Source organism: Haliaeetus albicilla, chromosome 28 (genome assembly GCF_947461875.1).
Source record: "Haliaeetus albicilla chromosome 28, bHalAlb1.1, whole genome shotgun sequence".
In the NCBI taxonomy this organism is placed as follows: Eukaryota; Metazoa; Chordata; class Aves; order Accipitriformes; family Accipitridae; genus Haliaeetus; species Haliaeetus albicilla.
This window is the reverse complement of record NC_091510.1, coordinates 1,401,848-1,414,368: the sequence shown is the minus strand read 5'-3', so window position 1 is coordinate 1,414,368 and position 12,521 is coordinate 1,401,848. Positions and strand designations below refer to the sequence as shown.

At 50.0% G+C, this 12,521-nt stretch overlaps 1 protein-coding gene across 2 annotated transcripts in view; it reads left to right on the top strand.

Annotated features, from left to right (window-relative positions):
• The window catches only part of LOC104314055 (solute carrier family 23 member 1), a 39,962-nt gene extending 27,706 nt beyond the window's left edge, over positions 1-12,256 (top strand). For both annotated transcript variants that reach the window (XM_069773283.1, XM_069773282.1), the window contains exons 5-12: positions 12-193; positions 3,534-3,654; positions 3,979-4,135; positions 4,322-4,575; positions 7,766-7,930; positions 8,293-8,401; positions 9,467-9,562; positions 10,745-12,256. In XM_069773283.1, the coding sequence (XP_069629384.1) occupies positions 12-193; positions 3,534-3,654; positions 3,979-4,135; positions 4,322-4,575; positions 7,766-7,930; positions 8,293-8,401; positions 9,467-9,562; positions 10,745-11,013 (1,353 nt within the window). In that variant the 3' untranslated portion in view covers positions 11,014-12,256. The remainder of the gene's footprint in view (positions 1-11; positions 194-3,533; positions 3,655-3,978; positions 4,136-4,321; positions 4,576-7,765; positions 7,931-8,292; positions 8,402-9,466; positions 9,563-10,744) is intronic.
• The last annotated feature ends 265 nt before the right edge of the window (positions 12,257-12,521 follow it).

Genomic DNA, 12,521 nt, shown 5'->3' with positions numbered 1-12,521 from the left:
CGTTTTTCCAGGTGCAAGGAGCTATCATTGTAGCTTCCTGCTTTCAAATCTTGGTTGGATTTTCTGGCCTGATCGGATTTCTGATGAGGTTCATCGGCCCCCTGACAATTGCCCCCACCATCACCTTGGTTGCGCTACCTCTCTTTGACTCGGCTGGGGACGAGGCTGGGCAGCACTGGGGCATAGCATTCATGTAAGTCTCCCTTCCCTGTGGGAAATCTGAAACCGCCTACCTCTAATACGAAACTAAGTGTTGCAGCCTGTAGCAGAGTTCCCCTGGGTTCGAGGTTTATTTGTTGAGCGCTAACGTACGGCAGGCTTGTGCAAGGCAGCAACGTGGCATAGTTCCCCCACCCCCAGGAGGTTAGAGCCCTCAGCAACAAAGCAAAACCCCCAAAATGAGTTAAAAAATCTGATTTTTGTGAAAATCCAAAATTCATGGGTCAGCAGAGAAACGTCTTTCCCCTGTGTTGTTCCTGGGGTCAATCTCCATCATAGTTGTGTGCGTACACTGTCTTACACACCCATTATTTAAGTTAAAAAGACATTCCTAAAATGACAAAGTTGGGCACTCAGAGTTAGGTATTCCTTGAGTTAAAATAGCTGGTACTTTATGTGTTGTTTTCGCATGATGAAGAGGAGTTGTTTTCTCCACAGAGGGCCTGGGGGGCTCTGGAAATGTCTGTGCGTGTGGCTTTGCAGCATTGAGTGCTCTTTCAGGCACATCGGTGTGAGTGCCCTTGTGCATGAGTGTATGAGTGTGCTTGGTGGCAGAATTTCCTTGGTATTTCAGAAATGAATTAAAAAAGTAGAGATGCCACTGTGTGGTTCCCCTGCAGATTTGGCACTTTCAGATCCCTAATGCAGACTTCAGCTTGGGATAACATGCAACAGGAGTAGGTTGTTACCCTCTCTATGGGCTCCCATCAGTTTGCTAGTGCTTTCCGAGCTGCCTTTGGAGACTCAGGGTCCGGGCTTGACTGCAGCCCCGGGAAGGCAGCGCGCTGTTGTGGGGACGTGCTCCAGTCCACTGCTCTCTCATTCTCTTCTCCTCCCTGCACCTGCCCTCCCAGACCCCAAAAGCCACCTCTCTTCACCCCCAGTTCCTCACCTAACTGGTCTCTTCCACCAGCATCCCATACAACTCCAAATCCTGCCTGCGACCCAGCTTTGCTTTCACCATTGTTTTTCCCACCACATCTCTGGCTTGTTGTCCTGTTCTCCAGCTCTGGTGATTTGTCCTAGCCTCTTTGCTTAGCCAGTCTGAATTTTCCCTTCAAACTGTATATCCTTGTCTGGACTACCTCCTTTTTCTGCCTCCCTTCTCCAGCCACTGGCTCCTAACCTCAGACTCTCGCTTGACTTCTTTGTCCAACTGTGCTGCTCCATTAACAGGGTCCCAGTCCTCCAGCCTGTGCCCCTACTCTCAACCCGGGTCACCCTTTCTGTCTGGTTCATTTCTGTCCCATCTTCTACCCGTACTAATCCCAGTCCTTTCCTTCCTGACTCAGACACCTTAGCCCCAACCTGATCGTTGTGCTCTGAGCCATCTCAGTTGTGTCCTTTTTTGCTGCCTTCTCCATGCTCCACGAGTGTCATTAGGAAAAGAGGGAGAGCAGTGATGAAGAAGGTGGAAGACATGAGCCATGTGGTCTCAGCCCTTCTGTTCAGCCCCACCACATCCCAGAGCCCCCATGATGGGCGATACCCACTGTTGCCTCAAGAAACTGGTCTAGTGTGTGCTCACTCGCTCCCTGGTGATGGTCCATACACAGTTCATTGCTGGGCAAGGCTGGGACGTACTCAGAAGACTCAGAATCTTTATGGGCTGCAAATGCTAAAGCCTGAGATGTTTCTCCTGTCTGCTTGGGACCTGGGATGAATGATCATTGTTACAGACTGAGCATACCTGAGCAGATTTTTGTGAGAAAGAGCAGTATCCTTTACCCCAAAGAAAAAGTTCTACTAAATGTCAAATTTCTCCTCCAGGTAGTAAGCAGACCTTGCTACTGCTCAAGGCAAAATGACCTCTTAAGACAGGCTAGGTACTATGTCTATTTCCTGAACATCACACTTTGAAATAGGTTTGGGATATATTTTTCCAGAAATACTTGCCCTGAGGCAGACGTTTTCCATGGAAATTTTCATCCTGAATGGGTAAAGTTAGGCAGAATTATAAGCAGCTGAAAATAGCATTTGTTAATGGAATGTGTCAGGCAACCTGAATAACAAGCAGTGACACCTACCCGAGATAGACGACTGCTCTGCGGTGATTCATAAGGCTGTGAGCACCTTTGTTAGTGCAAACGCACAAAATGTGCACTGACGCAGTCTGTCTGGGCTCTGTAGCTTTAGAAATGGAAACCAGTTCCTCCTCAGACTTTCTGCCTCCCGTCATTCGCTGCTTTGAATTGTGACCGATAGATAACCTTTGGCTGTATGTCGTGGTGTGTCTGCGGCGAGGTGAGGTCAGCGTTTCCTTTGCACTGCTGGTGTTCTGCCTGCCCGTGAATATTGCACCTACAGCTCGTCACCTTTTCAGTCGTGGAAAACTACCAGTTTTCCCTGCACTGTCAGTGCACTTCAGCTGGTGCAATCCATTTCTCACCAAATCCTATCTGGATGAATTCACTCACAATTTAGACCTGTTATAAAAAAAAAGAGCCCTTCAGAGGCCTGGTTAACACAGGAGGAAAATGTCCAAGGTCTTCTACCAGCTCAGCAATCAAGGTGGGCTGCCCAGTCTGTGCTCCCTCCACCTTCATCTGGTTGCCCGTTCTGGGGGGACACATGTACGGCGGGCAGACAGGTCTTGCTGTGAGCGCACCCGGCTGTGCTGCCGTTCCCAGGGGCCGTGTCCTACGCGAGGGATGGGAGAGGAGCTGCACCTCATGGTCGCTGCCACCAGAACGAGCCCCCGGTGTTGCCGGGGGCACACATGAGCACCCCTGCCTTGGGGGACCCCTCCGCTGTGCAGCCCCACAGTCCCGCCGTGGCTTTTTTTCTTTCAAAACAGGCACTCGCACAGCTGAATCAAATCCTCTTTCTTTTACTCTGTGCCATTTAGGAGCTTTTTGCCACTTGCGGCGCAGCATCGGTAAACCTGAAATCAGGAAACCAATAAATCCTGTGTTTCCAGTGTATCTGAATTACACAGAGATTCAGGGACAGATTCCTACATAGCCCGCCTGGACCTTGCACATTTCTCAGGTCTTTCTTTTACTCAAGTGTCATTTTTTAAGTTTCCTGCAACTGTGTCGTACTCACTGATGGACTGTCTGGGGGATCAGTCTTGAAACAAAAGGGGGGGAAAAAATGCTCGCAAATGCAGAGGAGCGATGGGTGGAGTATGATGGAAAGCTTGTTCTACCTCAGGCTTGCTGGGGTGGGGAGCCACCCTCCGGTGCTGAGAGCCTGTTTTTGGGGTCCTCTGGAGTCCTGGGTCCGTGGGTAGCAGGTCTTCAGTTAATGTGGGGACAGGTGGGCAGCTGGGCGCCCGCTTTGTCTCACGGTCTGGTTTTCCCTCCTCCTAGGACTATTTCTTTTATAGTTCTGTTCTCTCAGTACCTGAAGGATGTCTCTGTGCCGCTGCCGTCTTACCAGAGAGGCAAGAAGTGCCACCTCTCTCCAGTCTACCTCTTCCAGATCTTCCCGGTACGTTGGGGTTTTTGGAGACCCGGCGATCATGGCAGAGGGATTCTCCTCACCCTCCCCGGGCTGCCTGGGCTCTTTCCACTCCTGTCCAGCCAAATTAGCGCTTCCCAGGCCAGCCTGCGTGGTGAGCGGGCAGAGGGGGAGAAGGTCCCCATGGCCCTGACTGTGGGGAGGGTGGGAAGGAGGGAGGGCCACCAGGACCCTCTGCCTCCATTCCACGTGCCAGGAAAAGGGTTGGGTGGAGAAGACACTTTGTCCCCCCCGAACTGTGCCGGAGACATGGCCGTACCCTAATGGGACCCCACTGCTGCGTGTGATGGGCAGGTGCTGCTGGGGCTCTCCCTGAGCTGGCTGCTCTGCTACGTGCTGACGGTGACCGACGTCCTCCCCGCAGACCCCTCCATCTACGGCCACCTGGCCCGGACGGACACCCGTGGGGACGTTTTGTCCCAGGCTCCCTGGTTTCGGCTGCCTTACCCAGGTACCGCTACTCCCCCCAGCTTTTTCCCATCCCGCCGTGCTGCTCCCCGCTCCGGCTTGCGCCTCCGCTTATGCCAAAAATCAGGCAAACACCCGCAAACATCCCCCCTGTTCTCTGCGCCCCAGCCCGCCATAGATTTCGGGGCAAACGTGCCCCACCAGCCCGAACCGAGCTCTTTACTTGCAGGCCAGTGGGGAGTGCCGACCGTCAGCCTGGCTGGGATATTCGGCATCTTAGCCGGGGTGATTTCTTCCATGCTGGAGTCCGTGGGAGATTACTACGCCTGCGCCCGCCTCTCCGGGGCCCCGCTGCCGCCGAAACACGCCATCAGCCGCGGGATCGGGGTGGAAGGCATCGGCTGCCTCCTGGCCGGGGCTTGGGGGACGGGGAACGGCACCACGTCGTACAGCGAGAACGTGGGGGCCCTGGGCATCACCAAGGTGAGCCTCGCCGCGGCAGGGGGGCTGCGGTGCCCTGGCCCTCCCTGGGGGGGTGTTTGTACGATGGAGGGACCTGGGATGCGATCTTAGCCCACCTTCTGCAAGGCACGGGGAGGGTAAAACGTGTCCTGGCGCGTGGGCGACCACCGCGGCAGCGCTACGAGTCGTCTCATGGGGGCGGCCGGTCCGTCCCTTCGTCTGCTGGTGGTCTGCACGTGGGACGAGCACGCGGCTGTTACCCACAGCACGCGGCTTTGGTGAGACCAGAGGGAGCAGGTCACACCTGAGCTACACCTGGAAACTTCCCGAGGACTGACTTTATCAAAGGCTATCCGCCTGTCTTTCTCTCCCTCTGTCTATCTGTCTTCCTAAATACATTTATAAAGAGGAGAGGAGAAGAAAAGAGAAAATAAAAGAAAAGAAAGGGAAAGAAAAGGAAAGAAAAGAAAGGGAAAGAAAGGAAAAGAAAACAAAGGAAAAGAAAAGATTTAATAGGGCTTCAAATCCAGAATTTTTATAACCCAAGGATGGCAATCATGTGAAAGGTAGGCTGTTTCTTTGGGATTATAAAATGTGATGGCAAAGGTTTATGTTTTTACCTCTCTATAAAGTTTTGTGAATCCCTTCAGTATCTTACTGCTCTTACGAAGGAAAGAAATTTCCAGAGATAAGCTTGACAATCAGATGGTAGATTTTCGCTAAGCTTTACAGCCAGGGGGATGGGTACATCCGCCAGCCAACTGGAGAACATTTTAAAATCATTGTCAAATAAGCAATGTCATGTCAGCAGATCTGTGAGTCAGTAAATAGGTGCAGAATTTGACTTATGGCTCCCACTCTGTAATATTGCTTATTTCGCTGGATTTTATAAACCTCACTCACAATAACCATTTTTCACAGACTGAAGTGTTAGTGTTTGACCGAGGTGGCTGCTTCCAGCAGCAAGGGCTGTCTGGATGTCTGCGTGGAGTCCAGTTTAGTCTGTCACCACATGTACCTTGTCACTATGAAATCTGTGCATACTGACCACATTCCTGAGCCCATTCTTTCCTGACATGTAGTTTGCTGCATACATTGTGCCTATGGGATGTAGCAGAGTGCAGAAGTGCCCAGACTCACAATTATCAGAGTATAGGACGTGTTGGCCCCATGTAAGCTAGGTCCTTCATGTGGACATGCCATCCTTGCTGACTCAGGAGAGATGTTTCCCTTAGAGCCCACCTCTGCTCACTTTGTTCACACTTAAGAGAGCAGAAAATACAGTCTCATCCCAGTCAACCTTAAATCAGTGTAAAGACTCTGGCTGGGATAGATGGGGATGCTGAAAGCACAAGGCAGATTTTGTTTTGTTTTTTACATGGGAAACACATTTTTCAGTAACAAATAGAAATGCAAGGGACTTGTTTCCTCTGCTTAAGCAGAGGCGTCCAGCACCACCTGAAGCAGCTTTGGAGATCTCAGATATCCCCAGGGGCTGTCAGGTAAGGCAAGGAGAAGCTGCTGGAAGCTGCCACGGTGCAACATCTTAAATGGCACCAGGCACCTATACTTAAGCTGCTTGATCAAGCCCAGCATGCCAGTACTATGCTCTCATTTCCAGGAAAAGAAGAGGAGGATTTTAACGTGAGGTAAAGACCTCAGAGGCACCATGTAGATCGTAGGGAACTGTGCAGTTTCTTCGACCTTAAGAAAGAGAACTGATTTTCTTGTTTCCCTGATGTAATTGAAACAAACTCTAAACTAGAGGCTTTAGCAGCATATGCTCACAGTTGTGGTATCAGTGGATTTGCCTTTAAGGTCAACTGGGTAATTCGACATTCTGGCAAATTAAGAATCTGAATCTTCATTCTAATCCTGGAACAAATAGATCTGTTGGCTTTTATTGGATTACAGTTTTGATGGTAATGGTGTGCCAAGGTTTTAAGCCAAGGAATATAAAAAGCCCACCTGAAGGCAGTGCATGATTTTATTTTGAAATGCCTCACCAAATCTTTTTCATTTATCTTTCACAATCAAGTAAGACTTAAAGTATTTTAAAGGGACATGTTTAAGAAATACTTAAAAAGAGAAACTACTAGTTACTGGGAATGTTTTTGGTAAAAGCATTCACAAAAAGCCTGTCCTGTAAATATGACATTCTTCAGATATTTAAAGGGAGGGATTAAAATATTTAATTGAATTACAAAATGTTTGCAGAGGATTACAGAGTTTCCTTGCCTAAGACTCGAACGTTGTAAATCTTAGCATGACTCTTGAAGCTGTCCAAGTTTTGGTGTGGCAAGGCGTATCTTGAATTGAAAGTCTAATAAATATTGCTGCTTTTCTTTTTAGTTTCCATAGTCTGTAAATGTCTCTCTCATCCCTTTGTTTGGCAGATACTCTTTTTCTTTCCTATTCGCATGCTCTAACAGATCTGGATGAAAGGCATGGCTTGGTGCTTTGTCCTGTCTTTGTTGTAGTGCCCAACCAAGAAAAGGCCACCCTGGCTCTTCCTAGGGGAAAAAAATGAGAAAAAAGCGGTTTTGCTGAAGCTAGATGGGTGATGAGAGATAGGGACAGACCAAGAGACTTCTCTGCTTCTTATTAGCCACTTGTTGACCATGGAAAGGATATATCAGATCCCAGAGCTTGGGAGTGGAGCAGCCAGCCAACTCTGGTCTCCCAAATCTTGGTCTCCAGGGAATGGAGGGATTGGTGTGGGACACCTCATTGAAAGCCATTTTAGGATGGCAATCCAAACCCTGATGGAAGGGTCGTCTGGTGAATTGACTGGGTGCTTGCAGTGCCAGCCTGTGGATATGCCAAGACATTTCTAGGCTGGAGCGAGAGCAAAGCTGGGGGGGGGGGATTACTGTGCTCTTAATAATACATTTTTTGTTTAACAGCAAACCGTTAAAGTCCTGACGGCAGTAGGAGAGAGGATAACACCAAGTAAATAGGTGTGGATCCATGATTGCTCTCGGAATGCCTTTCATGATGAATATTTACTAGTGTGCAAATACTGGTGCTTCCCACGCAGCGCGAGCATCCCAGCTCGCCGGCGGCTGCACCTGAACCTGTGGCCGAACGTGCCATCGAGCGCTTCGGCCAGAGGTGCAGCCCCTGCCCGGCAGGCTGGCGCTGGAGCCCGCCGTCCCTCGCCTCTCCGCGCCGGTTCGTGCGCGACTGCCTCCTCTTCCTCTTGCCCCAGGTAGGGAGTCGAACGGTGATCGTTGCCGGTGCCTGCGCCATGCTCCTGGGCGGCATCTTCGGGAAAGTCGGGGCGATGCTTGCCAGCATACCCGCCCCCGTGATCGGAGGCATGTTCCTCGTGATGTTCGGAGTTATCACGGCAGTGGGGATTTCCAATTTGCAGGTAACAGCTGTGCGAGCGCCGGTTCATCCCCAGGGAAGGGGACTTTGGTTTCCAGTCAGGTTCTCACCAGGCTGAGTCAGGCGTAACCGCGCTGCAGCAAATGCAAACCCGTGCGTTGGCAGTCCCTTGGGTGAAGATGAGGGGACGTACCCGGAGGGGTTAAATCGCAGAAGGCTCCCTGGTCAGGGCAGGGTTTGCTGGCACCGGGGGCAGGAGGATCACTAACGCCCCAGCAGCACCAGGGCTGCTGCCCGGGTCCACTCCTGCGTGCAGTGTTTACACCCGAGCGTGTCTCATGAACACAACGGTAATCTGCAGATCTGGGTAATTCCAAACATAACGTATACAATTTCTCTGTGCAGTACACAGATATGAACTCCTCCAGAAATATCTTTATCTTTGGATTTTCTGTATTTGCTGGCCTCACGGTTCCCAACTGGGCAAGCAAAAATAGTACACTGCTGGAAACAGGTAAGAAGCGACATCAGACACATTTTCTGTACCATAAAACTGAAACAAAGGCCGATCCAAAGAAATCTTTTAAAATGCAGGTTTTTCTGATAAAACCCTGAAACCTGTGCTTTGCCTGTTGCCTGTTTCTTTCTGGGAGGGCTGTTCTTGCTCTTTGCTCTGATGCACAGCTCTGGTGTGGAAATCTCTGCTCTTGATCAGTGTCTGCACCTCGCCAGACTCCTGTTGGGCTAAGGGTTGCAGAGCCCTTCCCTGGGACATGTTCCTGGGTTGGGGCAAGAGAATACTCCAGGGCTGAATCCTGATCAAGATCTCAATGAACGAGGCTTTCTTAGCCGATCATACACAATAAAACTTTGTGCTACTGAAATGCAAGAGCAGACTCCTCTACTAAATTCCACCAAGTTCACGTTATTGAAATTTCCTGTCCTCCAACAGTTACCCCTTCATCGTGTTTTGTGTGACTAATGTGTTCCTCACAGAGGCCGTAGTGTCCTCTCTTAAGGTATATATGGCATGCTGGGTGGGCTGTTGAAAGACCTGGGCCCACAAATCACACACGCTATAGACAATCTATCAGATGCTCAGTGCCACTGAGCTTTGCTCCTGTCTCTTAGCCCTCATGGAGAAACATCACACCTGATTAACTTGTGGTGAAATCCCATGCTAAATATACTGGTATTTCTTTGGGAACTGAAGCTCCTGCTTTCATAGGGAACTGCTTGGTGGTATGTCGTGGAGGTGCAGAACATGTTTGGAGCAGAAGGCGCCTTTTTCTGGGGCAGTGCTGTGGTCTGCACTGTTAATAGGCTCTTAATGTATTTATGAGTCATCTCCTGCCCACCGGCAGCTGGGTCAGTGAATAATTATGCAGAATAAAACTGTAGGTCTGAAACTGGCAGAGAGAACAATCTCCCTTGCATTGCCAAATCTTTAAGCTCTGCTTTGGGATTCGCAAGTCTTGTTTAAACAAGCGTGCAGCTTGCAGCCTCTTGGCGCTGGGTATGTTGCTGGTCAAACATGCGTCTCCCTGCACCACTATCCAAAGCTTTATTTTTCTGCTAGGAATAATCCAGCTGGACCAGGTGATCCAGGTGCTTCTCACCACTGGCATGTTTGTGGGCGGACTCCTGGGGTTTATCCTTGATAACACCATTCCAGGTAGGATTTGCTGAAATGAGCTAAGCTACTAGTTTGTGCTTGCCCTAAGGTTTGTTTCCTAGTATTTTTTGTCTTCATGACTGCTGCTCTGTGGGTAGGAGTTGTGCTAGCAACCATGAAACACCATGTGACTGAGCTCTTCCCAGAGAGGGGTGAGGAACTGGAGACTGATCCATCACTGAAATGGTCTCTGGCTGGAAAACAGCAGCTTATCAAGAACTAACTCATTTTTCAGGAATGACCCAGTCTGGGGAAAACGTTTATTTAGGAAAAATGTCTTTTAGGGAAAATGCCAGCCTAGACCCATGTTGCTGGTTGAAAGGAGAGAGAAAGGCAACTACAAGAATGGAAGGAGCCAAGGCATGCCTCCTTGTGAGAGCTGCTGAAACTGGGGCTGAACTGGTGCCACAGCAGTGGAAAAGAGTAGGAAAGGCTGGTGACCAAAGATGGGATATAGCACCTGCAGCTGGCCCTCCCAGCCAGCAAAGAGCCTCTAATTTTCATCGAGCCTGGGGAGGGATGGCATAAGAATGGGAGAGGAAACCCTCTTTTCTGCTACATAAAAAGAGCAGGAAGGACACTCTGTTAACCAGATTCTTTGACCGTCTCGGGCTTCTTGGAAAGCCAATCTCCTTTTGGCTCATTAATTTTCTTGTAGCCCTTGATCTTCAGCTCCTCTGGGCAGAATTTACAGGTGTGCTTACTCCTTTTCCCAAGAGGGACACAGCTGCTGCAACAATTACAGGCACTTAGCGATTCCTTGGCTAGGGTAAACGCCTGTGACTGACTAGTAATTGCGAGCTCAACCTTACTGCCCCACTTGGCAGTATCTGGGCAGTTAACATCCAGCCTTGCTTTCTTAGGACTGTATGAACACTCTCTTTGAACAGTTCTTGGATCCCCCATGGCTTGTGACAACCTGTTTTGGTATACTTGATTCCCATGGAAAGCAGTGGAGAAGACTGCTTATCTGGAAGCTGTTGCAGGAAGATGGGCATTGTTTAGAAGCTCATTAGTGAATTTTTGTAAAGAGCTTCGGAGCTAGAGGGGTTTAAGTGCAGGGGATCTGTATGTTGTGCCGGGTCTGCTGGGATCTGAGAAGTGGGCGTGAGGCACACAAGGCAGTCCTATGCCTGAACACCCCCTATTTTAAACACAAGGATCTCATTTTTGCTGTTGCAGGAACACAGGAGGAGCGGGGGCTCCTGGCATGGAAGCATAGCCACAGGGGAGAGGCGGACAACTCTCAGCTCGTTTCCAAAGTCTATGATCTTCCGTTTGGCATAGGTACCAAACACGGCGCTGTCTCTTGGTTTCGGTATCTCCCCGCTTGCCCCAAAAGACAACCTGGTGGCAAGAGAATGGATGAACTGAAGGATGCTGGACAGGAAAGCAGTGTTAAGGCAAGCTCAGAAAGAGACTCTGAGATAGGTGCTGATACAAGGATATAAGAACTGGCCTGCAGGTGAACTCGTCTCAGAAGCAGAGGTCTGAAAAGTGTGTCTGCAGCCCCCATCATTTGAACATAAGCTGGCAGCTGTTAGAGGCTGGAGCAGGAGAATGATAACGTCTTTCTCTTCCCAGCTCTGTCCCCTGTGCCACTGGTGACCACGAAGGAGTTATTTTTCTCCTCTCTGCTCCTGCCTGCCCACCACTAGGAAAAACATAATCCCTGTTGGGGAACACGAAAGCCCAAGAAATGCCTGAAAAAGATGTTCAGTCTCCTTCCTTGCGCTGAGCCTTGGGGACCCCAAGGAGCAGCCGTTCAGCTGAAGCAGAGCTCTTTCTGTCCCCTGCCCTGGCCGCTCAAGGGGCCACAGGAGAAGAAGGCATCCCCGACGTGGCATCCCTTGGGCTGAGGCCAATCCCCACCACCTTAAAGATCTGTAAAGGCAACGCTCACCTCTCAGCTTGTGGTTTACACCTCGTCCTGGCCAAGGGGAAGGAGTGGCCACCTCTAGGTCGTGATTCATCTCAGTCCCTATTGCCATACTTTAAAGTCAGTCAAATGAATGTTGTTCTAAGAGAGGAGACTACAGTTAATGGGATGGATTGTCTTCTGAACGTGCCTCTCCCACCTTAGACCACAGAGGGAATCTAGAGGTCTTACTTAGGTTCTTGACCTAGCACAAAAGCCCAGCTTCACCGAAATGAGTCCCACCTGGGGTGCTGGGAGCAGTGTTGGGGGAGCCAGCTGCCCCAGGGCACCAAACCCGACAAAGATGAAAGAATCGTCATCAACGATGAAGGAGAAAAGTCTTCTGCTCACAATCTGATGCATCTCTGCTACGTCCTGTGTCCCTCCACTGTACCTGTTTGGTCTGGTGTGGTGACTGTGTGGTGACAACTACTTCTCTGGAAAATGGTTTGCAGATTCTTGCTCCTGTCCGCTATCAGCAGAAACAGCCTTAACCTATATGGCCATATATGATGTGATTGCACGTGGTGCTGGTTGCCGGTGGTGTGTGATAACACTGTTGCTGTAGCATAAGCTTGTGTTTCCTGCACTGAGATTTATACTTAGATTTTTTTTTTTTTTGAAAAATAAATAAAATGTACAGTGTAATGATATTTCTCAGGGTGATTGCCATAGCAAGTGGCAGGTAGTATTCAAAGAATCGCAGGGTAATTCAGGTTGGAAGGGATCTCCGGAGGTCATCTGGGCCAGCCCCTGCTCAGAGCTGGTCCTGTTAGACCAGGCTGCAGAGGACAGTGTCCAGTGAGCTCGGGATGGAGAGCCATAGCCTCTGCGGGCAGCCTGTTCCTGTGTCTGACCACCTTCACGGTGAAAAGCGTTTTCCCTTGCGGCTAACTGGAATTTCTAATGCTTCACCTTGTGTCTGTTGCCTCTTGTCCTGTCACTGTTCTCCGATACAAATCTGACCCCATCTTCTCTGTGCCCTCCATCGGACAGCTGAAGGCCATGGTACAATGCCCCGTTCGCTCTCTTGTCTCAAGA